The 25,462-nt window shown below is 36.0% G+C and overlaps 1 protein-coding gene, 1 long non-coding RNA gene and 1 pseudogene across 3 annotated transcripts in view; 2 read left to right on the top strand and 1 right to left on the bottom strand.

Moving 5' to 3' along the window:
• The window catches only part of LOC140853416 (uncharacterized), a 175,409-nt gene that overhangs the window by 32,193 nt on the left and 117,754 nt on the right, over positions 1-25,462 (top strand). The gene's annotated exons all lie outside the window — the stretch shown is intronic.
• Positions 8,568-10,235, bottom strand: LOC105056749 (uncharacterized; annotated as a pseudogene).
• Positions 10,859-13,759, top strand: LOC105056613 (cyclic dof factor 1). 2 transcript variants are annotated; one of them, XM_019854397.3, is made up of 2 exons: positions 10,859-11,233; positions 12,034-13,759. In XM_019854397.3, exons 1-2 carry the CDS (start codon positions 11,141-11,143, stop codon positions 13,345-13,347), a joined length of 1,407 nt encoding a protein of 468 aa, XP_019709956.1. In that variant the 5' UTR covers positions 10,859-11,140; the 3' UTR covers positions 13,348-13,759. The 2 variants fall into 2 exon arrangements, with proteins under 2 accessions (XP_019709956.1, XP_010937173.1); XM_010938871.4 differs by having other exon boundaries at positions 10,862-11,233; positions 12,067-13,759.

Genomic DNA, 25,462 nt, shown 5'->3' on the forward strand with positions numbered 1-25,462 from the left:
GGACAAGTCTCACGTCCTGACCGCTAGTTAAATTATATATGATCGTACACAACTCTCTCTACTTGAAACGTGAAGAGGAGAGGGCTAGAATTCAACGGAAATCGTGAGGGATAAATCTTCTGTTTTGAAGAGCCTGAGTAAATAATTTTTCTTATAGTATCTCTATTGGAAGAAGAAATGAAAGAGAACGGAAATTATTTGACATAAATTCGCTGAATCTGCTTTATCTTTCCAAAAGATAGAAGTGATTGCAGATGCTTGGAATTTGTTTGCAAGCTATTTTGTGTTGTGTATGCACAAACGTGTGCGTACATAAAATGGTCCAGCGGTTGGGCCAAGAAATTAAGCCATATAAGCTTCCTGACAAGTGGATTCGTCCTATTACTTTGGACCATTAGACCATCTGATTTTGACCCAAGACCGTTATTAAGTAGATATCCCAAACCAGACATCCCAAAAGGACAAAAAAAATAAATAAAATGAAGAAACAGAGATGCCAATCACTGGACATGGTCCTACTAACCTATTGTAACACCCGATTCATTTGGGCCCTGGATCAAGCCCAAAAGCCCAAAGCCCATATTAAAAAAAAAAAATGGAACGAAAAAGACTTCCACTGGGAGTCTTCTTCCACCCAAATCACCGGAGGAGAAGTCGAATCCGAGGGAGATTCGATCTCCCCTCCACTTTATAAGACCCCCTCTCTCCCTCCTAAACAACCCACGATGATCATCGATCTCTCTCTCTCCTTTCTTCTTGTTTTCTCCAATTGAAGTCAAGGCCTCCCGTACTCGTGCTCGTCGGAAATTGGAGCCGATGACGCTGTTAAAGCTTGAGGTAAGCCCTTCTCCTCCTTCCTCTCTTCCTTCCTCTCCTTTCCATGGCTCCGTGCACCCCCCCTCGTCGGCCTTCGAGATCGTCGGAAAATCCATGAAAAGGGTGAATCCTATTTTGCTCTATTTCAGCCGGATCCTTTCCTCTCTTTTCCGACCACCGGCGCCGTCGGTTGCGGCATCTCATCCCTAGGATAGAATCCTCATCCCTTTATCTCTCTTCCCTGAAGGTATTGATCGCCGGTGACCGGAAAACAAAAGAAAAAATGGCTGTCCTCTGTTTTTACGATCTCTTCTTGATTTCTCGCCGGCCGAACCTTGCCGCTGGCCATCCCTTGCTCCACCTCCGCCTCCACCTGCTGCCGGACCTCCGACGAAGCCATCGCCCTCGCCGAAGCCAAGCTGGAGCCCCCCTCGTCCGTCCCCTGTTTCGGCCCAAGGGAGGCCGTGGGAAGAAAAAAAAAGAAAGAAGAAGAAAGATGAAAAAGAAAAGAAAAAGAGAAAAAAGAAAAAGAAAAAGAGAAAGAGAAAAATAAAAAAATAAAAAAAAAGAAGAGAGAGAAATTTTCTCTCTCTCTCTCTCCTCTCCCTCCTTCCTCTCTCCTCTCTCTACATTCTCTCTATATTTTCTCTCTCTAGACCTTTCTCTCTCTTTATGTATTTTATCTCTCTAGTATCTTTTTCTCTCTGATTTCATCACGAATCCTAAGATAAAATTGATATGAAAATATGATGACCTGAGATTGCTCCAAAATTTATGCAGTAAATTAGATTCCGATCCGATCTTTATTCGAAATTGATAACATCAATCATGATTAATCTATATTGAGTCACCCTGATATGACCTCTGATGATCTCGACCATGATTGCCTCATCGAAAGGATACGAAGATTCTCTCCCCACTTTCTCTCTCTACTTTCTCTCTTCATGGATTTTCTCTCTCTTCATGGATTTTCTCTCTAGAAGTCTTATAGATCAGTGGAGGACCCAGATACTTAGACAAATCCTAATTTTGGTTAATCCAGAGAGAGGTCCTAGATTTGTGTTATTAAGATTGATTATCGGATAATTTTCTCCATATATAATTTTTATATTTGATCAGAGTTATGAAGAGATGATTGTCTGCATATGATATCGAGTGAAATATTTTGTTAGAAAAATTCATAAATTAAAGAAGAACATTGATTTCTGTGCTTGGATCAGTCATCGGTAAAGGTAAGAGTCCCTGTACATGATCGCTATTATATATGTTATTTTACCGTTGGTTTTATCTCATTGATTTTGCATCGTTAGATTTGAGATCGATGAATTTGTTATATCTGAGACACTGTTATTTATTTATGTGATTTTGAGCATGAGTATGTTATATCAATACATATGTATCAGCGATTGATGGCATAATTATATGGGTATGATATATTTATTACACTGCAAAATTTGAATTGATTAATGAAGTCAAATATTATAATTTCATGAAAATGAAAAGAAAGACAAATATGATTTGGACTGGTCTTGTCATGTGGAATAGCCTGTCAGGAGCTTATGCCTGGGACAGCCCCTACAGACTTATGTGTAGAAGAATCTGATCCGAGAAAGATCATGAATGATTTGATTCGAGAAAGATCATGGCCACTTTGATCCGAGAAAGATCATGAATATTTCGATCCGAGGAAGATCACAGAAATTGATCCGAATAAAAGATCATCGCATGATCCTGATAGTCCAAAGCCAAAGCCAAAAAAAAAGAATTAAAGATGATGTGATAATAGAAGAAAATAGAAAGATAAGATATGAAACAATCGTTGAATAAAATTGTTTTACTTATTAACATATGATAATGCATCTCTTTTGATAAAACAGATAATCTATAAATATTTACAGTATTCTGGACAGTGAACATCGACTTTTATGTGTTATTGCTTATCTTTATTTTCAGATTATATTATTATATTGGTGTGATATGAAAATTCTTACTGGACTGTAAAGCTCACACCCTTTCATCTTTTTTTTTTCTCAGAGTTACAAGATGTCCATGGTTGGCTATAGTATGGATTTATAAGTGAGCGGATGCATAGATAGAGTACCGTTGATACCTGATCAGAGGATTGAAAGAATGTTAATTGTAATTATGCAAGTTTTATGAATTATTATTGAAATTAAATATTATGGTTGATAAGGTTATAATGATTTAATTTGGTCTTACATATTCTTTAGGGCTTGCTCTAAGGAGTGTGCGGCCATCACGTATCCGATCTGGATGTTGGGTTCGGGATGTGACAAAGTGGTATCAGAGCTTAGGTTTAAGATCACCAGAGATTATGAAGAGATATTAAAACTTTATGTAAGATCAATAGAATATGACAAAGTGGTATCAGAGCTCAGGTTATGATCATTAAGGATTATAATATAAGTGATTTAAATATTACAGAGTAATAACAGAGTTTAGGTTATGATCATTGGAGATTATGATATAAGTGATTAGGATTTGATAAAATGATATTAGAGCTTAAGTTTAAGTCACTAGGGATTATGAAGTGATATCAAAACTTTATGCATGATCAATAGGATGTGACAGAGTGATATCAGAGAATATAATAGAATAGTACTAGAGCTCAGGTTTAAGGTCACTAAGGATTGTCATATAAGTGATATCAAAACTTTGGGATTATAATCAATAGAGTATGATTGATAATATCAGAGTTTAAGATTATGATCATTAAAGGTATGATAGAACGATATTAGAGTTTAGGTTATGATCACTAGAAAATATAATTTAAATGGTATTTGAGTTTAAGGTTATAATTATTCAGAATTATAATTTTAGTGATATCTGAACTTAGGTTATAATCATGAGGAACATGATAGATATAAAAGAGAAGATTCAATATTTAGATTTCGAATCAATAGATATTAAGATGAAATTTATACATAAGTGGCATATATATCTATAATAGAATTGACGAGTTATATCTTGGATTTCAATTAGTAGGATGGCCTGAATATAAGAAGAGTTGACTCTGGAAGGAAGTGGGAGGTATTGATATGTTATGTTGAGTATACTCGATGATTTTGGAATGCTAAACTTATATGGATGGAAATCATGATAATTTTTTTAATTTTGATGTTAATTATCTGAGCATTACAAATTTTAAATTTATTAGAAGGAATTAGGATATGGTCTAAGAAGAAATTTCATCATATGAGAGAGAAATATTTTTGAGCATTGAACCTATAAGAGGATCATATATGAAACTCAATCTTAGATGAAAAAATATACTTGAAATTTATTATGAGAATATGAGATACACATCTTGGTGAAATCTTTGGTTACTCAAAATATCATATTCTGAATATGATTCCTCGATCTTTCAAGTTGCATTGAATCTCAAGTCAAAAGCTTATTTTTCTAAGTGGATCAAAAGTATTTTGATATTGTTGTTAAATTAAAAAAGAAAATTTATTTTGTCAGAGTATGATATATAGGTTATGATGAAATCTTTAATAATTCGTATTACTATCTGTGGATTAGTTTTTTTTTTAATTTTTCTTATGATTGTTAAAGATGGTGAAGTGTATTAATTATTCAAGTCAAAGTTTAGATTTTTTTTAAATTGAACTAAGACATCTTGCTAGTGTTAAATTTTGAATGACTTATACAAGGGATAAGATTTTGTATGGATTTATTGATTAATATTAAGGGTTGTGATGAAGAGAGCTCTATAAGAAATAATCAAGTTGATTCTACTTAAGAATGTTGGCTTGAGTTCTTCTAGTTTGTCAAGTTAGAATTAATTTTTTTAAAAAGAAAGATTGATTTAGAAATTATCTAAATGATTGTAAGGTAAATCTAAGGTTAACTTCAATTGATTCTAGACATATTGGATTCTTGAAGAGTGATGAAACTTATGCAATGATTTCAAACATAGGAAGTGGATCAAGATTTAATTTTTATATGCTATACCCAAAGGTAGTAAAGATAAAAAAATTTAAAATTTTGCCCTAAGTCTTATATAAAATTTGAAGGTTGGATCTATCCTGGATTGATCTAACATATAAGGATATTTTTATCTTTGATAGACTTATATAATTTGATAAATTAAGATCAGAGTGCGCAGCAAAAGTGTGATGGATTAAATTGATTAGAAATATTAATCTTTTAAATCAAAAGATATTATGATGAAATACATTAGTTGCAAATAAGGAAGGATTTTATTGATAATGAAAGGATGCTATAAATTTTGATCTAATCTGATCATAGCTGGATAATTTTTATCAGTAGGTTGCTTCATTGTAGATAATGCCAAGAAATTCTAGATATCTCAAATTTATTAACAGCTTGATAGTTCTGATATTAGTTCAAATTTAGAATGTCCTGACATAGATCTCATATTTTTTTAAAATTTAATATTATTACTTAGACTGATATAGAAGATTGAGATTTTCTTAAGATGAGAGTCTACATATAAAATTTGTTAGAAGGTCAAGAGAAGAAAGAAATCGATGATTGTAAAGAGTGCCCGATGTTTGATCTTTATTTATTTTTCTATCAAGGATAGTCTGAGATAATTATAAATTTTGAGTGAAATGTATTAGACAAATAATAGTGGTATATTAATACAAGTCCAAAATATTACGGTTCTTCAAAAAGTTGAGAAATCAATAAGAGGAGATAAATTTAAAATTTTAAATAATTTTTGTTATAACAAGATCATGAAAAATAAATAATAATAAGACATTATCGTAAGCTTGAGAATGACATGAAGAATGTATACTTTGAAATATGTATCTCGAACGACATAACTTAATTTCGAGGATGAAATTATTTGAAAGGGGAAGAATATAACGCCCGACCCATTTGGATCCTGGACCAAACCCAAAGTCCATATATAAAAAAAAATAGAATGAAGAAGACTTCTGCTGGGAGTCTTCTTCCATCCAAATCATCAGAGGAGAAGTCGAATCCGAGGGGGATTCGACCTCCCCTCCACTTTATAAGACCCTCTCTCCCCCTCCTAAACAACCCACGATGATCATCGATCTCTCTCTCTCTCCTTTCTCCTTGTTTTCTCTAATTGAAGTCAGGACCTCCCGTACTCGTGCTCATCAGAAATTGGAGCCGACGATGCTGTTAAAGCTTGAAGTAAGCCCTTCTCCTCCTTCCTCTTCTTTCCATGGCTTTGTGCACCCTCGCCGGCCTTCGAGATCGTCAAAAAATTCATGAAAAGGGTGAATCCTATTTTACTCTATTTCGATCAGACCCTTTCCTCTCTTTTTCGGCCACCGACGCCGTCGGTTGCGGCGTCTCCCTAGGATAGGATCCTCATCCCTTTATCTCTCTTCCCTGAAGGTATTGGCTCTCGGTGATCGGTCAATGATCAAAAAATAAAAGAAAAAATGACAGTTCTCTATTTTTTCGATCTCTTCTTAATTTCTCACCGGTCGAACCTTGCTGCCGGCCATCCCTTGCTCCACCGCCACCTCCACCTGCTGCCGGACCTCCGACGAAGCCGTCGCCCTCGCCAAAGCCAAGCTGGAGCCCCCCTCGTCCGTCCCCTGTTTCGACCCAAGGGAGGCCGTGGGAAGGAAAAAAAAAGAAAGAAGAAGAAAGAAGAAAAAGAAAAGAAAAAGAGAAAAAAAAAAGAAAAAGAGAAAGAGAAAAATAAAAAAATAAGAAGAAGAAGAAGAGAGAGAAATTTTCTCTCTCTCCTCTCCCTCCTTTCTCTCTCTTTCTTCTCTCCTCTCTCTATATTTTCTCTATATTTTCTCTCTCTAGATTCTCTCTCTAGACCTTTCTCTCTTTATGGATTTTATCTCTCTAGTATCTTTCTCTCTCTGATTTCATTACGAATCCTAGAATAAAATTGATATGAAAATATGATGACCTGAGATTGCTCCGAAATTCATACAGTGGATTAGATTCTGATCCGATCTTTATTCGAAATTGATAACATCAATCATGGTTAATCCATATTGAGTCATCCTGATATGACCTCTGATAATCTCGACCATGATTGCCTCATCGAAAGGATACGAAGATTCTCTCTCCACTTTTTCTCTCTACTTTCTCTCTCTAAAATTTTCTCTCTCTTCATGAATTTTCTCTCTCTTGAAGTCTTATAGATCAGTGGAGGATCCAGATACTTAGACAAATCTTAATTTTGGTTATTCCTGAGAGAGATCCTAGATTTGTGTTATTAGGATTGATTATTGGATAATTTTCTCCATATATGATTTTTATATTTGATCAGGGTTATGAAGAGATGATTGTCTGCATATGATATCGAATAAAATATTTTGTTAGAGAAATTCATAAATTAAAGAAGAACATTGATTTCTGTGCTTGGATCAGTCATCGATAAAGATAAGAATCCCTGTACATGATCGTCATTATATATGTTATTTTACCATTGGTTTTATCTCATTGATTTTGCATCGTTGGATTTGAGATCGATGAATTTGTTATATCTGAGACACTGTTATTTATTTATGTGATTTTGAGCATGAGTATGTTATATTAATACATATGTATCAGCAATTGATGGTATGATTATATGGTATGACATATTTATTACACTGTAAAATTTGAATTGATTAATGAAGTTAAATATTATAATTTCATAAAAATAAAAAGAAAGAGAAATATGGTTTGGACTGGTCTTGTCATGTGGAATAGCCTGCCAGGAGCTTATGCCTGGGACAGCCCCCACAGGCTTATGTATAGTAGAATCTGATCTGAGAAAGATCATGAATGATTTAATCCGAGAAAGATCATGGCTACTTTGATCCGAGAAAGATTATGAATATTTCGATCCGAGGAAGATCACAGAAATCAATCCGAATAAAAGATCATCGCATGATCCTGGTAGTCCAAAGCCAAAGTCAAAAAGAAAAGGATTAAAGATGATGTGATAATAGAAGAAAATAGAAAGATAAGATATGAAATAATCGTTGAATAAAATTGTTTCACTTATTAACAGATGATAATGCATCTCTTTTGATAAAACAGATAATCTATAAATATTTGCAGTATTCTGGACAGTGAACATTGATTTTTATGTGTTATTGCTTATCTTTATTTTCAGATTATATTATTATATTGGTGTGATATGAAAATTCTTACTGGGCTGTAAAGCTCACACCCATTCATCTTTTTTTTCTTCTCAGAGTTACAAGATGTCCATGGTTGGCTATGGTATAGATTTGTGAGTGAGCGGATGCATAGATAGAGTACCGTTGATACCTGATCAGAGGATTGAAGGAATGTTAATTGTAATTATGTAAGTTTTATGAATTATTATTGAAATTAAATATTATGGTTGATAAGGTTGTAATGATTTAATTTGGCCTTGCATATTCTTTAGGACTTGCTCTAAAGAGTGTGCGGCCATCACGTATCCGATTCGGATGTTGGGTTCAGGGCGTGACACCTATGCCTACGTCATCGATATCCATTTCGAGTGCATAATGATTAGGACCTGAATTGGACTCAGATCGAGCCGATTTTGGGTCGGACTTTGAACTTGGTTCGAGACAATTCAAGCCGGGCTTGGACCTAAATATAGAACCCGTTTATTTTTCGAGCTAGATTTGGATATATCTTTGATCCGACTCGGATCGAGCTCAAATGTGAACCCAAAATTCAGTCTGAGATTTAGATCCAGCTCTTAATTGGATAAATTCCATGGTGCATAACATGCTGCTGCTGTTTGTATTTCATCAATTCCCGATTGCGTGCTATCCACCGTGCAAATGCTCCATGATTTTCCTGCTTGAGGGACCACCCCCAAGCCATCTCCCTCGATCACCACCCCCAAGCCTCAGTTTCCTGATTTGCTCCATCCTCCACCACTCAGCAACCTCCTCCCATGACACTCGACCACCTCTGTGAGGCCCTCCAATTTCTTCGGAATGCCGTCCTCATCATCACGGTGGCCATAATAGCTGGCGTTGATGCACTTGCAGATATCGTAGCGAGAGCGGTGCTTCTTGATTTCGGGGGGCTTCTCGAAGAGCTTGCGGACATCAGGGAGTTTCTTTGCCACACTGAAATAGGGGCAGTCGGGACCGCAGCCACTGGGGTTGGGAACATCGACAATGTTGCCCTCGAGGTCGATCATCTTGGTGAAGTTCTTGATGTAGTTGGGACCCCAACCTCCATGATGCGGCATTCCCAATGTTTGCGTTCGTGAAACAGTTTGTTGATCTCACTGTTCAGGTCGCAGAGGCGGTGCTCGTCAAGGCCCTCATTCTGGATTCCGATAATCTTAATGTCAATCTCGTGGAGGATCTCAAAGCACCATCAGTCGGCCTCAACGTGGTCGTGGCATTCAGAGGTGACTCGCAGGCATCGTCGTAGTCGTGGCCGGCCGTTGAAATAATTGAGGGCTTAAGAATTTTTATTTCGCAGGCTGGCCCAATCGGATTTGGGCTAGGCTTAGGGCCAAGCTTGGATCTGAGTCTTTCAAAAAAATTTGGGCTTTAAGTCTGACCCAAAGTCTGAAAAAAATTTGGACCGAGCTTGAACAAGGATATAGCCTGACCTGGCCTTGCCCACTTCCTGCCCTTTATTAATGATCACTTGCAATTCACAAACAATCCTAGCACACATATTTGTAAATGATGTTTATAATACTTGGACTAACACCAAATATTCTTCCAAACGAAGGAAATATATAGCTTACCTTGTATGTAATGCTAGCTAGTTTCTCAATATAAAAATTCCACAAAGCTATATCAATTGAAAGGTCAAATTACCACATTTGCATATTAATAACCATCCTATCTAGGATTGTAGTCAATGTTGCTAGGATCCTATCTCCAACCGTTTATCCATAGCAGCCGAGGGCCGAGGCTAATCCTTGCTTTCCAGGAAATAGAACAAGAAATCCTAACAAATTATTTTTTTTTTTTTTTTTGAATGTAAGGGTGGCAAAAAATCCTAACAAAATTTTCATACTCGATTCTAACCTCCAAAAAATCGCCAACCTATCCATTCTGTTTGAGTTAAGCCTCTCCCGTAGGCGGCAGGGATTTCAAACGCTCCAAGATTCTGTGATGATCCTCTAAAGTTTTTCTGGGGGCGAAGCTGATCCCATGCCTGAAACAAATGTTGTATTTTCAATAAAATAGAAAAAATAAAAATCTTTTTCTTGATGAAAATTCTTCTATTTCTCTCTTGTCATACATGAAACAGAGTGCTATCACAAGCTGATCCTAGAATTTTCTAATTGATTTTTAAATTTTTTCTCCTCCATTAAATCCATAAATCCTGAAAATTAGTAAACTACCCTTTAAGTGCGGGCATGTCATCAATGTTGTAAAAAAAATTTCTCACAAATGAGCATTTAACAGAGAGATGAGAAACAATTCTTGCATCACCACCGCATGGTGGATGTCCGGCATTCACGGTCCACTCCTTTCATGCCAAAATTTCGTTCGTGTGAAACCGATTTTTTAAAGCTAGTCAAATGAAGATGTTGACTTTATAATTTTATAGAATGGGTAAATGTGGCCTTTGAATATTTTGGCACCTCTGAAGCTGTACTCCATATCCTTCCTGCTACTATCCTTAAATGATTCTCTATTTCTCCACTCTTCGTATATAAGATTTAATGATTGACGAAACTTCCTTTTCAAGCATATTGCTTCTCATTTTTATTTCTAAACTCCATGCCTATCTGCATCTCTATGGTCTTCTACTCCATCCTTCTCTTCAAAAGGATAACTTTATCTCATTTTTTCTGTTTTTTGCTACTTTTTTAAGCATAGAACATTTTTTTATCTAACTTAATTTCATAATTATTTTATTATCAGTAAGATGGTTGGTAACTAATGGGTTAATTATCTGTCAGTCTCCAATTTCATATATATATATATATATATATATATATATAAAAGAAAATCGTAAAAAGTGGTTGAAGGAGGTAAAAGAGTGGTGGAAGCAACAAGTCGTCGCCATGTGTAGAGAGAGACATAAAATAGAGAGAGAGGTATTGGGTGCTGAGTAGGACTGAAGGGGGTTTTCCATTCCCTTTCCACCCGGCGAGAGATTAAAGCGGAAAGAATCAAATAACACCCTCCGGAGGCCACAAACCTCCGACTTGTGGCTCTTATTCCCATCCTCCCCTGCTCACGTGTGCTGCTCTTTCCCCTCCGCCTTCTCCCCTCCTCTGCTGTTGTTAAACCAACGGGGAGAAGCCATCAAACGAACGAAGAAGAACTCGACGACGAGCCAGAGATCCCTCAGAGACACGGCAACCAAGCGCTTTTTTTTTGTCTTTTTATAGATAAAAGAGAACCAGGGGGAGATGGCAGAGAGCAGAGACCAGGCGATCAAGCTCTTCGGCAAGACGATTGCTTTCCCGGCCAGCGACGACAACAGAAAAAAAGAGGAGGATAAGGTAGTTTGTTCTTTTATGTTCTTATGTTCTTGATCAGGGATTGGATGTCATGATGGGTTTGTCGAGGAAAGATTTGATCTTGCCATGTTTTGGGTGGTGGATTGTTGCTTCGGTTGTTCTGGGGTTAGTTGATTGTGCTTTTTAATTCTATTTCTTTCTTTGGTTTTGTAGCATGGATTCTTGTGAATCTTTGGTTAAGAAAAACTAGAGATTGAGATGGGATTTTAACTTTCATTAGATTTTCACGGAAAGAAAGAAAGAAACTTTAATTTTCTTTACTTGTATGGATGTTTCTGTCCAACCAGAACTTTTTTTTTTTGGTCCATATTTCTGCTTTTTAATTTTCGGGTCTCTGAGAGGTTCAATTCTAATAGAACCTTCCGTTACAAAATTTTCAGCTGGTATAAATGATATATTCCGATGCACAACAAGGCCTTGTCACCTACTAACAGTTATACCATATGTTCCATAGGCTGCATGTTGTTAATTATTTATCCTTTATGACTAAAATTGTATTTTCAGTTAAATGCTCCAGATTAGTATACAAAGCTACTAAATATCATCTTGGGTTTTGGTCTATCTTACTGATGATCGTAAGATTAAATCGTTTTATTGCCAATATATAGCAAGTTAATAATACTGGATTTCCTTGAAATGATTTGACCACTGGAGTTTTATTTGGAGTGCAGTTAGGAATGCTATTATTCTACGCATGTTGAATTCCAGCATTAGATATATCATGATCTTAAGATTTTGTGTCAAAATAATAATCAGGAACAGGCCTTCACTTTTTGTTGCAGCTTTCTTACGGAAACTCCACTATGAAATTTCAGGGTAGTTCAGATAAAGCAACCATCCATGAAACCAAGGACAAAGGTCATGACTCTCTGGATTTAGAAACAAAAAGTGAGCCACCAATATCCTCCTCAGCAAATGAGACCTTGAGAACCTCTGCTGATCAAGCGGCTACAGCTATGAAGAATCTAAAGCCTGAAGAACAAAAGAATGAAACAGGTACCTCTCAAGAGAAAATGATGAAGAGGCCTGATAAGATACTTCCTTGTCCTCGGTGTAGCAGCTTGGATACCAAGTTCTGTTACTACAACAACTACAATGTCAACCAGCCACGCCATTTCTGCAAGCACTGTCAGAGATACTGGACTGCCGGGGGCACAATGAGGAATGTGCCCGTCGGAGCTGGACGCCGCAAGAATAAGAACTCGGCGTCCCAGTTTCGCCACATCTCGGTCTCTGATGCCACCTTCCAGACAGTCAGACCTGAAGTTCCTGACCCAATTCATCACCCTCCACTAAAACCGAATGGAACTGTTCTTAGTTTCGGGTTGGATACCCCTCGTTGTGAATCTGTGGCCTCTGTATTCAATCTTGCCAACAAGACAATGAAGAATTGCAATCAAAATGGATTCCATCGACCAGAAGAGCAGGTGGCTCCATTTTCTGCTGTGGAAAATGGTGATGATCGGTCGAGTGGATCTTCAGTGACAGCTTCGAATTCTACTGGTGATGGAATTGGTGCTAATCAGCAAGAGCCAGTCATTCAAAACTGTCAAGGAGTTCCAGATCAAAGCCCATACATTAGTGGATCATCACCTTGGCCATATCCCTGGAGCCCAGTTCCTGCTTTCTTTTCGTCGAACTATCCTCTCTCTTTTTATCCTGCACCGGCTTATTGGAGTTGTGCGGGTCCTGGCACTTGGAGCTTCCCATGGATCTGCCCTCCAACTTCTTCAAGCAATGGTTCCTCAGGAGCTGGATCCAATTCTCCAACCTTAGGCAAGCATTCAAGGGAAGGAGAAGTGCTCGATAATACCGATTCAGAGAAAGGAGAGAGTCTTAAGCCGAGCAACCAGGAGAGGTGTCCCTGGATTCCTAAAACATTGAGGATGCATGACCCCAAAGAAGCTGCAAAGAGCTCAATATGGACGACCATGGGATTCAAATATGACAGTGCTGATGTAATTAGTGGTGGAATGCTATTCAAAGCCTTCCAGAAAAAGGAAGGGACAAAGAATCACACTGCAGAGACCTCTCAAATATTGCATGCCAATCCTGCAGCTTTGTCACGAGCCCTCTACTTCCAAGAGAGCTCGTAGTGGAGCTGAAGGCTATTGCAAGATCTTTTGTACATAAAGCAAGTGAAGTTTAACAGATTAGGTAAGTTGACAATCCTGAGATTTTCTCAGTGAAATTATCATGGTGCAGTCACTCCATCAACTTGAGGAAGAAAGTGAGTTTCTCTGGTTTTCCCACCAGAAGCCATCTAGGAGTAGCTCAAGTTACTTTCAGTCCTTCCTTGATGTAACAGTAGAATTCCCCTATAATTTCACTTAGCTTTATGTTTTGGCTGAGTTTATCTACATTGATATATCAAATGATTGAGAAGAAAAGAATGATGCAAGGAAGAAATGGATATTTGTAGTTTTTTTGATGGTAAAATGGATATTTGTAGTTGTACTAAAAATAATTTCACAAACTTAAGGTTGTGCCTCTTTTTCCCTGCTTTTACATCGAAGAGGTGTCTCATTTGCTTCACTGTATGCTATTTTTATGCCAATAACAAGTTTATAGGTTACTAATTACCACTGTTTCCTCATTCTTAGAATGGTTTTAGTTTGCTAATTACCAGTGCAACCTTTGGGATGTTACAAAACCTAAAGAAGATTGGCGTTGATCCACCTTTGCTGCTGATATTCCATGCTCTCTTAGTGACCAAAGAACCAAAGTAGGAGAGATATGAGCAACGGCTAAATGACCAAAGAACCAAAGTAGAAGAGATATGAGCAACGGCTAAAAACGGGAGAGGACTGAGACACGCCTTCTTAGTTGCAGTGAAAGATCCAAGAGTGCATTCATGCAGGAACAGGACACCAGGATAGCAGAAAGTCCAAATAATTGAAGGCAAAACAAGATACAAAAGATTTGGTAAAGCAAAAGGACAAAAGTTGCTGTAGGCGCATCTATTGTGATGCTATCCATGAATGCTTTCCACACACAGGCAAGCATCTTTCTTTTCCAAGAGACCGGGTCCAAATAACTCAACCAAAGTTGGAGGTGGAAAATACCACTCAAAAATGTTTCCTTTTCTGAATTCATAAAGGAGAAGCATAAGTATCAAAGGAAAGTTCATTTCTACTACAACAATTCTGGACAAACTTTTGGGCCACATGAATAAGAGTTGATATACCATTCTTTAACTAGATTAATTACTCTTTGCAATATTACTTGTTCTATGCTTTTTAAATTAGTACATGACCTATCAATACAAAACATGAGGAAGAGCTTTAAAATCAAGGCTTTCCACTTTGATAAAGAAATAAATTGTTATAAGTTTTCTTTATGCTGATTCTGAAAAAGATCCATGGGAGCATGTAATATTGTGGATGAAAGCTCACCTTGTATCCGGCAGGATTTTGATCACTTACACAGCAACAGAATTCTTCGTAGAGGGAAAGAGGGACAAAACTTTTCACCTCAGATATTGCAATGGAGCATGAGCCAGCAAATTCAACACATGATCACAATTAGTACAGAAACAACCTCCTAAAATGACAGAATTGAATTGGTAAAAGTTTAGAGTCCATTTCAGATGCTGAGCAAGGAAAAAGAAGGCCTAGGAGTTTACTAAAATGAATTTTACTAAAATATACATGTAAATGAGTTCAAACACCTTGAACCTCCTAACTCTGGTTAGCAACCACCAAAAAAGTAGCAAGAGAAATTGAAACCCTAGAATGCAAAGCTATTCTAAAAAGCTTAACTAATTTATGTGGCCGACTCATTGCATAAAGAATTATGAACATTTCTCAGTCAGAAGGGTTGAATTATAACTTGATTTCATGACTAATCTGCTGACTTTTGATCTTTGGTGCCCAATCTTTTTGACTTTTGATTTTTTTTCTTTTTTTATTATAAGTGACTTCATTTGCACTTGCAGGATGACTAACTTTATTTTTCAAATGGTTGAATATTGTTAGACTTGCTAGTCAACTTTTGAACTCCAAGTAGATATCCACAAATAAAGTTTGTCCATCATAGTGATAACGTTTCCTAATTAACGAAAGCAAAAAAGACTTCCTTTAACCATGTGATGAACAATACTTTATTTTAAAGATAAAAACAACCAAGTGACCATGGCACTGTCATAGCACAAAAAATAGGGTCTTTTAAGCTTTAAGCATGTGTTTTTTTTTTTTTTTTTGATAAGGCGGTTGCTTCAAACAATTCTTGTGTGAATACAAGCCAAAAGATAAATAATGTCTCTAAAAGACAGAGGCAATACTACTATAGAAAGAGGCTACAGTAGCGGTTCGGAACGGCAGTGGTTCCGAATTACTGCTGTAGCCAAAAAAACCGTTGCCATAGCCTACGGCAACGATTTCGTAACCGCTGCCACTGTCACCATTGCCGTAGAACCACTGCCACTATCGCCATCGCCGTAGGAGCCGCTGCCACTGTCACTGTCGTTGTCGCCATAGGTTTATGGCAACGATTGCTGCAACCGCTGCCATATATAGGGTATAGCAGTGGTTACTCAACTGCCACTATAACAAACTGTAAAGCAGTGGTTTTCCAACCGCTGCTATAGATTGGCTAAAGCAACGATTGGATAACCACTACTATAGCTTTCTAGAGCAACAGTTATTTAACCGCTGCTATAGCCATCTATAGCAGCGGTTATACAATCGCTGCTATAGAGTCTATAGCAGCGGTTTCATATCTGCTGCTATATCTTCTATAGCAATGGTTATAAAACCGTTGCTATATCTTCTATAGCAGCAGTTATGAAATCACTGTCATATTTTGAACTATGGTGCGGTTTTACAACCAATGCTATAGATATACGGCAGTGGATTGTCAACCGCTACTATAGATTTTGGCAGCGGTTGGCACAGAGCTACGGCAATAGTTGGTATGGCTACGGTAGCGGTTGTGCAACTACTACCATAGTCTATTGACTAGCAAAAAAAATTAAAATTATCATTTTTTATCTTTTTTCTATTTGATAGACGTAATTCAATATATAATTACTCAGACTAAAACTTGCAAGAACTAAAAATTTCACATAAAATTTAATAACAAGCATAATATTTCTCAGATACTCAAATTATATTACTCAAATTATATTACAATATTTCTCAAATAAAAATAAAATATATCAAAAATCAGACAAATCAAAATCCTCCTTTCCAAGCATCTCATCATCATCAGGAGGGACTGAAGCAGGATCGAGAGGGGCTATAGCAGGAGTAGAAGGGGCTGTAGCAGGAGCTGGAGGGGCTGCAGTTGAAACGCTAGCCAACATATCCTGAATGCTCAAAAAATCAGCTCCAAGATGAGTGAATAGCTATATCACTATAGTGGACATGACGCTCTGTAGCTGAAATACGTGCTCCTCAGCTTGAGATGCACGTTTCTGAGCCTGAGCTGCCTGCATCAATGCCTCGTCAAACTATCCCCGATTGATGACCCTGAAAGTGTGTGAGGAGATGCTCACCTCAGACCAGTAGCTTGTCGGCGTATGTTCGGATCTGCAATGAATCCTCTCAGAGTGCTCAGATCCCAAGACCTGAGACAGATGGTCATGGAGTTTGAAGGTGTCTGAGCTCTCGCTCGCAAGCGCATCTAACTACTCCTGTAATTGCAAATTCAAATAAAATCTCATAAGAAATGCTATAATACTAATCATACTAATCATACTCTAGTTATTACTTACAAAAATCCTCCTGATTGTGGCGTTCATCGACCTACCCTTCTTGTCCATACAACTCAATCAGAAGATAGCACTACGGCTGGACATCACCTCCTCTCTCGTCAACTATAACAATCAATCAGCTTGTTAGAAATACATAAAAATAATAATTCAATAACTTATAAACTAAAGGAACTCACCGATACGGCCCAGAACTTGACGGTACGGTCCAAAACTCGACAGTCCAGAATCCACCAACATGGTCCAAAACCTGACAGCCCAGAATCCGACGGCACGATCCAGAACCCACCGACACGGCCTAGAATCTGATGGTCCAGAACTCGATGGCACAGCCGACGGCTGCCGGCATGGCCTAAAATCCACCGACGGGGGTTGTCTTTAAATATTATTATGAAATAATTATAAATATTATTATAAATATTATAAATAATTATAAATATTATTATAAAATAAAATGAAAAAAAAAAAAAAAAGTCATCCATGTGGCTGCAGGGAGGGGTGGCGGCGATGCTAGAGAAAGGGGGCGGTGGAGGGGCGGGGCATGGGGCCAAAGAGGGCTGGGGCTGAGGAAGGGGGTGGCTCTAGAGAGAGGGCAGAGGCCAAAGGGGATCGAGGTCGAGGGAGGTGGGGCATGGGGCCAAAGGGGGCTGGGGCTGAGGGAGGGGGGCGGTACTAGAGGGAGGGGGGCAGTACTAGAGGGAGGGTGGCAGCCAAAAGGGACCAAGGCCGAGGGAGGTGGGGCCAAAGGGGGTTGAGGGAGGCAGGCCCAAAGGGGGCCGAGGGGGTTGGGGCCCAAGGGGGCCGACGGCGGCACTAGAGGGAGGGGCCGACAGTGGGTCGGGCCGATGATGTGGGTGGGTAGGGTTTTGGGTAGAGAGGGAAGAGAGAGAAAGAGGTCGGTGTGCGAAATAAAAAATGGAGGATGCGATTCGGAAGAAATTCATAGACCTATGGCAACGATTTTTGAAAATCACTGTCATAGATCTATCACAGCGGTTATCAACCACTACAATAGATATTTAGGGACCTATGGTAGCAATTTTAAAAATCGCTGTAAGATATCTATTGCAGCGGTTACAAAGAAACCGCTGCTATAGGACCTAAATATAAATTTTTTTTATATTTTTTTCTAAATATGATATAATTTTAAAATATAAAGTCCATCTTCATTGTTCATTATCTAAATAATTATCGTTAGAGTATCATGACAAAAGATCGTCTCGATCCGATAGTCTTAGCTATGTCGATCAATAAAATTTGATATCGACGGTCACGAATAACCGTATAATGATCTTATAGATAGAGACCATCGATAGGTCTAAAAATTTATAACAACGATCTTGATGATATTTATAGCATACTATCAAAATTTTACTTCAATCGAACATTATTATCATGATCAATTTAGCACGGAATAATTTCGATCGTTAAATGAAGAATAAGTGATCAAAATATCAAACGACATCTAATTATAAGATAATTTTTTAGATAAATGATCTTTACTACTACTTTAATCATTTATATGATGGTGATCGTAAAATTTAAAATATGTGTATATGAACGATCCAAAATTATATATCTCTTGATATTCATTCTTAAAGTCCTTAAGTAATTATGCTTGTGCTTTTGTAAGATCTACTTAACATGGATGGTTCATATAGGCATGATTTAAATTTTATAATCATCATCATACAAATAATTAAAGTAGTAATAAAATTATTTATCTAAAAAATTATTTTATAATCGAACACCGTTTGGCTTTTTGATCACTTATTTTTTATTTAATGGCTGAAATCATCCCATGCTACATTAACCATGATAATGATGTCTTATTGAAATAAAATTTTGATAGTGTGTTACAAACATCATCGAGATCATTGTTATAAATTTTTGAACCCATTGGTGGTTTTTGTCTATCAGATCATCATGCAGTCGTTCGTAACTGTCGAAATTGAATTTTATTGATCGACATAATTAGGACTATTAGATTGAAGTGGTCTTTTGTGATGACACTCTAACGATAATTATTTAAATAATAAATAATAAAGATAAATTTTAAATTTTAAAATTATACTATATTCAGAAAAAAATATGAAATAATTTATATTTAGGCCCTATAGCAACAGTTGCTTAATAACTGCTGCTATAGGTCTATTACAGCAGGTAAGTAACTGCTGCTATAGGTCTATTATAGCAGGTAAGTAACTACTGCCATAATGATATAGCAGTGATTATAAGTAACTGGTGCCATAGGTTTGAGATATAACCATGATTATATGTAACCGTTGCTATAGGTCGAACTTATGGCAGCAGTTATAAATAATCGCTGTCAAAGGTCTAACCTATGGATGCGATTATGAGTAACTACTGCCATAGGTCAAACATATGATAACGATTAATTAATCGTTGTCACATCTCAAATCTATAATAGCAATTATGTTGAAAATTATGTCCCAAAGTCAATCGTCAGCCTGTTGACAATTATGCTAAACGATATAAATATATATGAATTGATAAATTAATAAATTATTATTTAAATTTTTCATCATAAAGTAGTGTACATCTTCTTAATGAACTCTAATTGTTATGATGAAGCCCTTAGGATTATCTTTATCGATATAGGAGGATATATCGTTTAGTCCTTAAAATAAGTTCACGATCAAATGATACGCTATTACTAGAACAATAGCGTTTATCGAGTGTACGTCATTGTGTGTCATATACCTTGGTTATTTTCATAATCAAATGATGTGGAGATACTGGTATAGCATACAAATGAGATGTAGGAGTATATCTCATTGAACGTGACCAATTGCTGAGTACTCTGTCGTTAAGAGTAGCTCGTGAAGGATGTGGATATAAATATCTCTCCAACCTGAGACCACTATAGTGACTTGCAAGCAACTCACTGTGCTTTGGTACCGGACTACCTAAACTTTTAATTTAGTGATAAAAATTTTTAAGTACAGTCAAGTACTTACGAAGTTAATGTATGAGTCAAGATGGAATTGACTCCTCTGAATAAGTAAGAATTAATACATCGGTGTATTTCAATTTAGTAAAACTTTGATCAAGGTAATCCATGTAATGGATTTGAAAGGTTGAGACACAATATAGTTGACTATTTCAGAGTTTGATAGTTAAACTCTAGGTCACTTTGAGCATTAGGGTTAAAGACATGAATCATACGGTAACAATATGCTAATAGGTTCTTTAATGATGCTTTATAATCTTTCGGCCTATTCAGACATCGGGTACCATTGCTAGATGATTACTTTGATTGATACAGGAAGTCCATTCTTATACTATCAGCTTAGGTTCGAATCTATAGAGTTACACTCAAAAAAACTTTTCGACTAATCATGTGGCTGATCAATGATTGAGAATCATTCTAAGATTTAATCATCAATTCGATTGCTGATTAACCTTATGTAAAAATTATAATAAATTAATTTATTAATTATTGATAAATTATAAGAGAATTGATTAATGATTAGATTACTAATTATCTCAATTTGATTGAGTATTAAGGTTGGATTAAATCTAATTAAATTAGATTCAATTTGGTTTGATCCGATTAGATTATAAGATGACTTAATCGCTAAGGATGTTCAATTTCTGATTCGAACTTGATTAATTTTTTATTTGATTAGAATTTAATCAAGATCATTTGTTACTTAATTAGATTAGGTAATCTAATTGGATATAACCTAATTTGGTTGGATCAAGAATCTAATTAGAAATAAATTCGAATTCAAATTCGAATGGAACAAGAAAACCCCTTGCGCCACCTTTCACTGCGCCCATCTTTTCTTCATGCGTTAAAGTATTTTTTGCACAAAATTTCTATCACCCAGAAGGTGTGTGACACCTTCTTCTGATTTTCTTTGGATTAGAATTTGGTTGGTTCAAATTTGAGTTCAAATTGGTTTGAAATCAGATTGAAACCAAGAGTCCAAGTTTTGTTGGACTTCTCCAAGCTGCCGACCACCTCTCTTCCCATGCCAAAATGATTTTTTATGTGAAGTTTTTTGTGCCAATCTAAGTGCTGTCACCACCCTTTCTGAGTCCCTTAGATAGGAATTGAGTTTGATTCAAAATGAAGTTCAAATCTGATTTGAATTCGTAATAAGATCAAATCCTGTTTGAACCTGAACCAAACAACTCAAATTCTATCCTTATTTTTGATGGACGCCACCTTAAGAAGGGGTGTTTTTGTGCACCCCATCAGATGAGATCTAAGACATGAGGAACTTCAAAGAGGGTGTGAGAAAAACTAGAGAGGGGGCAGGCTTCACTGCATGAGAAATAAAGGATGAGATCTTCCTCTTTGGGCGTGAGACCTAGGGAGGGCTTCTAGGGTTTCCTAGTTCTAGTTTTGTGAGAGAAAAATAAAAAAGAGTTTTATTCTTCTTCTTTCACACCATCTCCTCCTTGAAAAGCTCTATCTTCTAATCTGGAGGTGTCCATTCGATTTGAAGAAAGAAGTCTCCATCAGCCATCCAGAGCCTTCATCATAAGCTAGTACTCTTGAGAAGGATGATCTATTTGGGGCTTCGAGTGGACTATTTGTAGAGGCTGGACGTACTGTGTGGTAGCTCGATATCAGAAAGAACCTCCTACCATATTTATCTATAATGATGATCGTTGATCCATGATCAGATAATGAGTTCTGAACTCATCGGATCATATCTAACCATTAAATCTGATTCAGGACATCGATACGATCGATATAGTCTTTTATGTTAAATTAAATTTTTTTTATATATTATTTTTATGTCATAGATTCTTAAAAAGGTAGTTTAGATCTGATCTAAAGTATGTATAGGAGATTAAATAGTTTAACTACTAATTTTGCTATAAAAATTTTAAAAAATACATGCTTTGAACTGCCTATTTTTCAATAATGGTATCAGAGCTTTGATTTCTTGTGACATAAATTTTTTGCACAAATCTGATATTAATTTGATTTTAATTATTTAAATTAGATATAAATAATTAAATTAATGTTCAAGTAGTATAGTAATTGGATTGGGTAGATCGCCATTGACATCCGATTATAGGAGAAATTAGGGTTTCATGGCTCTCTTTACCCATTCGATGGGGATCTCTTATAGTGTGTAAAGATACTACACGATTATTTCTCATCTAGATGAACAACAAAAAAATTTTAAAACTTTATTTTAGATCTGAATTAATGTATCTTAGATCTGAAATTAGGATTTTGATCATTAGATGATTGTTTGTAAAAATATTTTACAAAACTGAAAACTATTTTTAAATATCGAACCCCAATCCATGCCAGCCCAAAACTTAATTTAGAATTAAGTGATCTAGATTTGAGAATCAAAGATCTAAGACATCAATTTTATAATTCATGGGATAATGGGTTAGCTCGAGTCAAGTCCATTTAACTGGGTTAGACCTAGGATTAGAAATCATTGATAATGGACCATGTTGGTAATTGATCAAATCTAATTAAAAATTAATTCTGATTGGGTCAATTTCTTCTCTTGATCAATTTTCAATAGTTGTAGTTCGTCAAGTCCATGTCTTTGATTAGACCAAGATGGACCTTGATCGTAGCTCCATGGTCGAATCCAAGTCTATAAGTCAATCAAATTGAAACTGTTTAACTAGTTGATTTCTAAGGTAAATTTGACAGTTTTGATCAGTGATCACTAATTGGGAGCTACTTAAATAAATTGAGTCTATAGCAAATTAATGGTATATCTTTCCCACCGATCTCACTTACCTGACCAACATGGTCAATCATGTTTTGATTAGATCACTTAATGATTGAGCTTGACCCATGCTAACTAGAAAATTAATATGACTAATTTAGATCCCCTAGTTTAACTTATCTTGAGTTCTCATCATCACTTGATAAAGTCAGTGGTAGGATTTATGACTCGTTGAATGGATCAGATTAAACCTAATCTTCTTTAATCTGACTTGATGAAGTCAGTGAGAGGATTAAGAATAACTGATCGAGTCTTTTCTCATCTATCAATTTAATTAATTAAATCTTCTAAAATTATTAGATTCTTGAAAATAAAATAGTTATGGTGATAACTAGATCATAGCCTCCCATTAAATTGGATGATAATAGGTCCAATAGTTGGATGATCATTGGACGACAAGGTCTGATGCTCATCTGCTATTGAAATTATCATTCATAATAAGATGACTCAGTCGAGTCTTTCTTATGAATGATCAGGATAACCGACCATAGTCGAGCCTGATCACTTGTGGTTAGATTCTTATGTATGATCATATTAATGGTTGGATCTAATCAGATATTTCAGTAGAGGCCAAATCCTACTATTAGGACCATGGGGTAAAATTAATTACTAAAAATTATTTGATAAAATAATTAGTTAAGAATCTACCCATAGAATGCACATAGGTGAGCCGGCCATAATCAGGCTCATGTGCAACTATGTAGATTTTAATACCCACTGAGGAATTAAGGTAATTCTTCAAATTAGAGGTAGAGGCTATCAATTCATTGAAAAATAGTAGAAGAATCTTTAGACTAAAGTTCATATCTTTAGGCTTAATCGATTCATATACTAATTAAGTTTCGACTTTTTTTTTATAGTTATGGCCACAAACTTATCGTTCCGATCATTGTTAGATAGTGATAAATTGAGAGGATCCAATTTCGATAGCTGGTATCGAAAATTAAAGATAGTCCTGGAGCATGAGAGGATCTTATATGTGCTAACAGATCTGGCACCTGAGGAGCCCACTCATAACGCTCACAGTGCGGTTTGAGATACTTACTCGAAGTGGCTCAACAACCACACCACGGTACGTTATATTATGTGAGTGGCTATGAATGATAAGTTCAGTCACAAATTTGAAGAAGCTCAGTCAGAAGAAATGCTCAAAGTGTTGAATGATTCTTTTGACACTCCTGACGATATTGAGCGGCACAAGACTAGTTACACCATTTTCAATGTCAAGATGAGGGAGGAGGCATCAGTAATTGATCATGTATTGTACATGATTGAACAGATCGAGCGCCTCAATAAGCTCGACTTTTTCTTGCATGAGCAGCTTGGAAAAGATGTGATTCTGTATTCCTTGTCGAAGTTCTACTTATCGTTTTTTAATCATTATCGAATGATGAAGCCTATAGTAAACTACCACGGTCTGTTGGGGTTGCTGCAGACTTTTGAGAAAGATCACTAGCTCTATAAGAAGACAGTGAATGTAGTGGGAGCATCTTCTTCAGGCGAGCATCATCCCTTTAAGAAAGGAAAGAAGAAGAAGAAAAATAAGATGCCAGGTGCTGGGGGTCAAACTGTGAAGTTCAAGTCCAAGTCTGACTAGAGTCAAACACAGTATTTCTACTATAAGAAGTAGGGTCATTGGAAGAGAAACTATTCTCAATACATTGCTTCCCTTGATCCGAACAGACCGAAGAAGAAGAAGAAGAAGAAGCAATCGGTTGCTAAGCAAGGTAATTATATGATAACTCCTTGCAACTTCTTAATTTATGATACAATGATCTGGATATTAGATACTGGTAGTCCTATTAACATTTGTAATTAATTGTAGAGACTTCAAGTCAGTATGAGATTTAAAGATTGTGAGAGATTTCTAAATATTGAAGATGAAATATCAATTCCAGTTCTAGTTTTAAGAATCATCAAACTTGTATTCAATTCTTATATCATTATTCTTAGTGATTGTTATTATTGTCCTAGTTTCTTATTGAATGTAATTTCTGTAAGCCTTCTAACCAAAGAAAATTATAAAATTTTAATTAAAAAAAATTTGTGATATCATTTTGAATAGTATTACTGTAATGCATGGACAATTGAACAATAAAATTTATATTGTATCACGGTCCAGTGTAATATACGCATCGAGAAAATACTCTAGGATAGATGATATCTCGGATGGCTATCTTTGGCATTGTAGGCTAGGTTATATTAACAAGAACAGGATGAACAGGTTAATTTGAGAAAAAATTCTTAAGGATAATGATTGTAAATCATTGTCAATATGTGAATCATATCTACTTGAAAAGATGACCAAATCATCTTTTACTAAAAAAAGTGAATGAGGCAGTGATGTTCTAGGTCTTGTACATACTGATGTATGTAAATCGATGAGCACAAGTGCAAAAGGAAGGCATCAATACTTCATTACATTCACAGACAATCTATCTAGGTATGGGCATGTCTACTTAATAAAAAATACACTACAAAAAAATAAGTTATTAGTTACGAAAAATTTTCATCGCTAATAAGTCAAATTCGTCGCTAATAATAATTAGCGACGAAAATTTTATCGCTAAAATTTTATTGCAAAAGATACCGTCATTGATAATATTTTACGACGAAATTTTTTTTCATCATCAATAAATATAATTTATAATGAAATATTTTTATCATAAAAAATTAAAAATAAAAAAATTTATTCATAAAAAAAAATAATTTACGATGAAAATTATTCATCGCTATTATTTCAAACTTTTTAGC

This window comes from Elaeis guineensis, chromosome 13, assembly GCF_000442705.2.
Source record: "Elaeis guineensis isolate ETL-2024a chromosome 13, EG11, whole genome shotgun sequence".
NCBI lineage: Eukaryota > Viridiplantae > Streptophyta > Magnoliopsida > Arecales > Arecaceae > Elaeis > Elaeis guineensis.

What these genes read in the sequence shown, in the direction of transcription:
- LOC105056613 (XM_019854397.3), top strand. Translation starts at nt 11,141, where the DNA reads ATGGCAGAGAGCAGAGACCAGGCGATCAAGCTCTTCGGCAAGACGATT. An exon ending in GAAAAAAAGAGGAGGATAAG is followed by an intron (nt 11,234 to 12,033) that starts GTAGTTTGTTCT and finishes TTTTTGTTGCAG; the next exon opens with CTTTCTTACGGAAACTCCAC.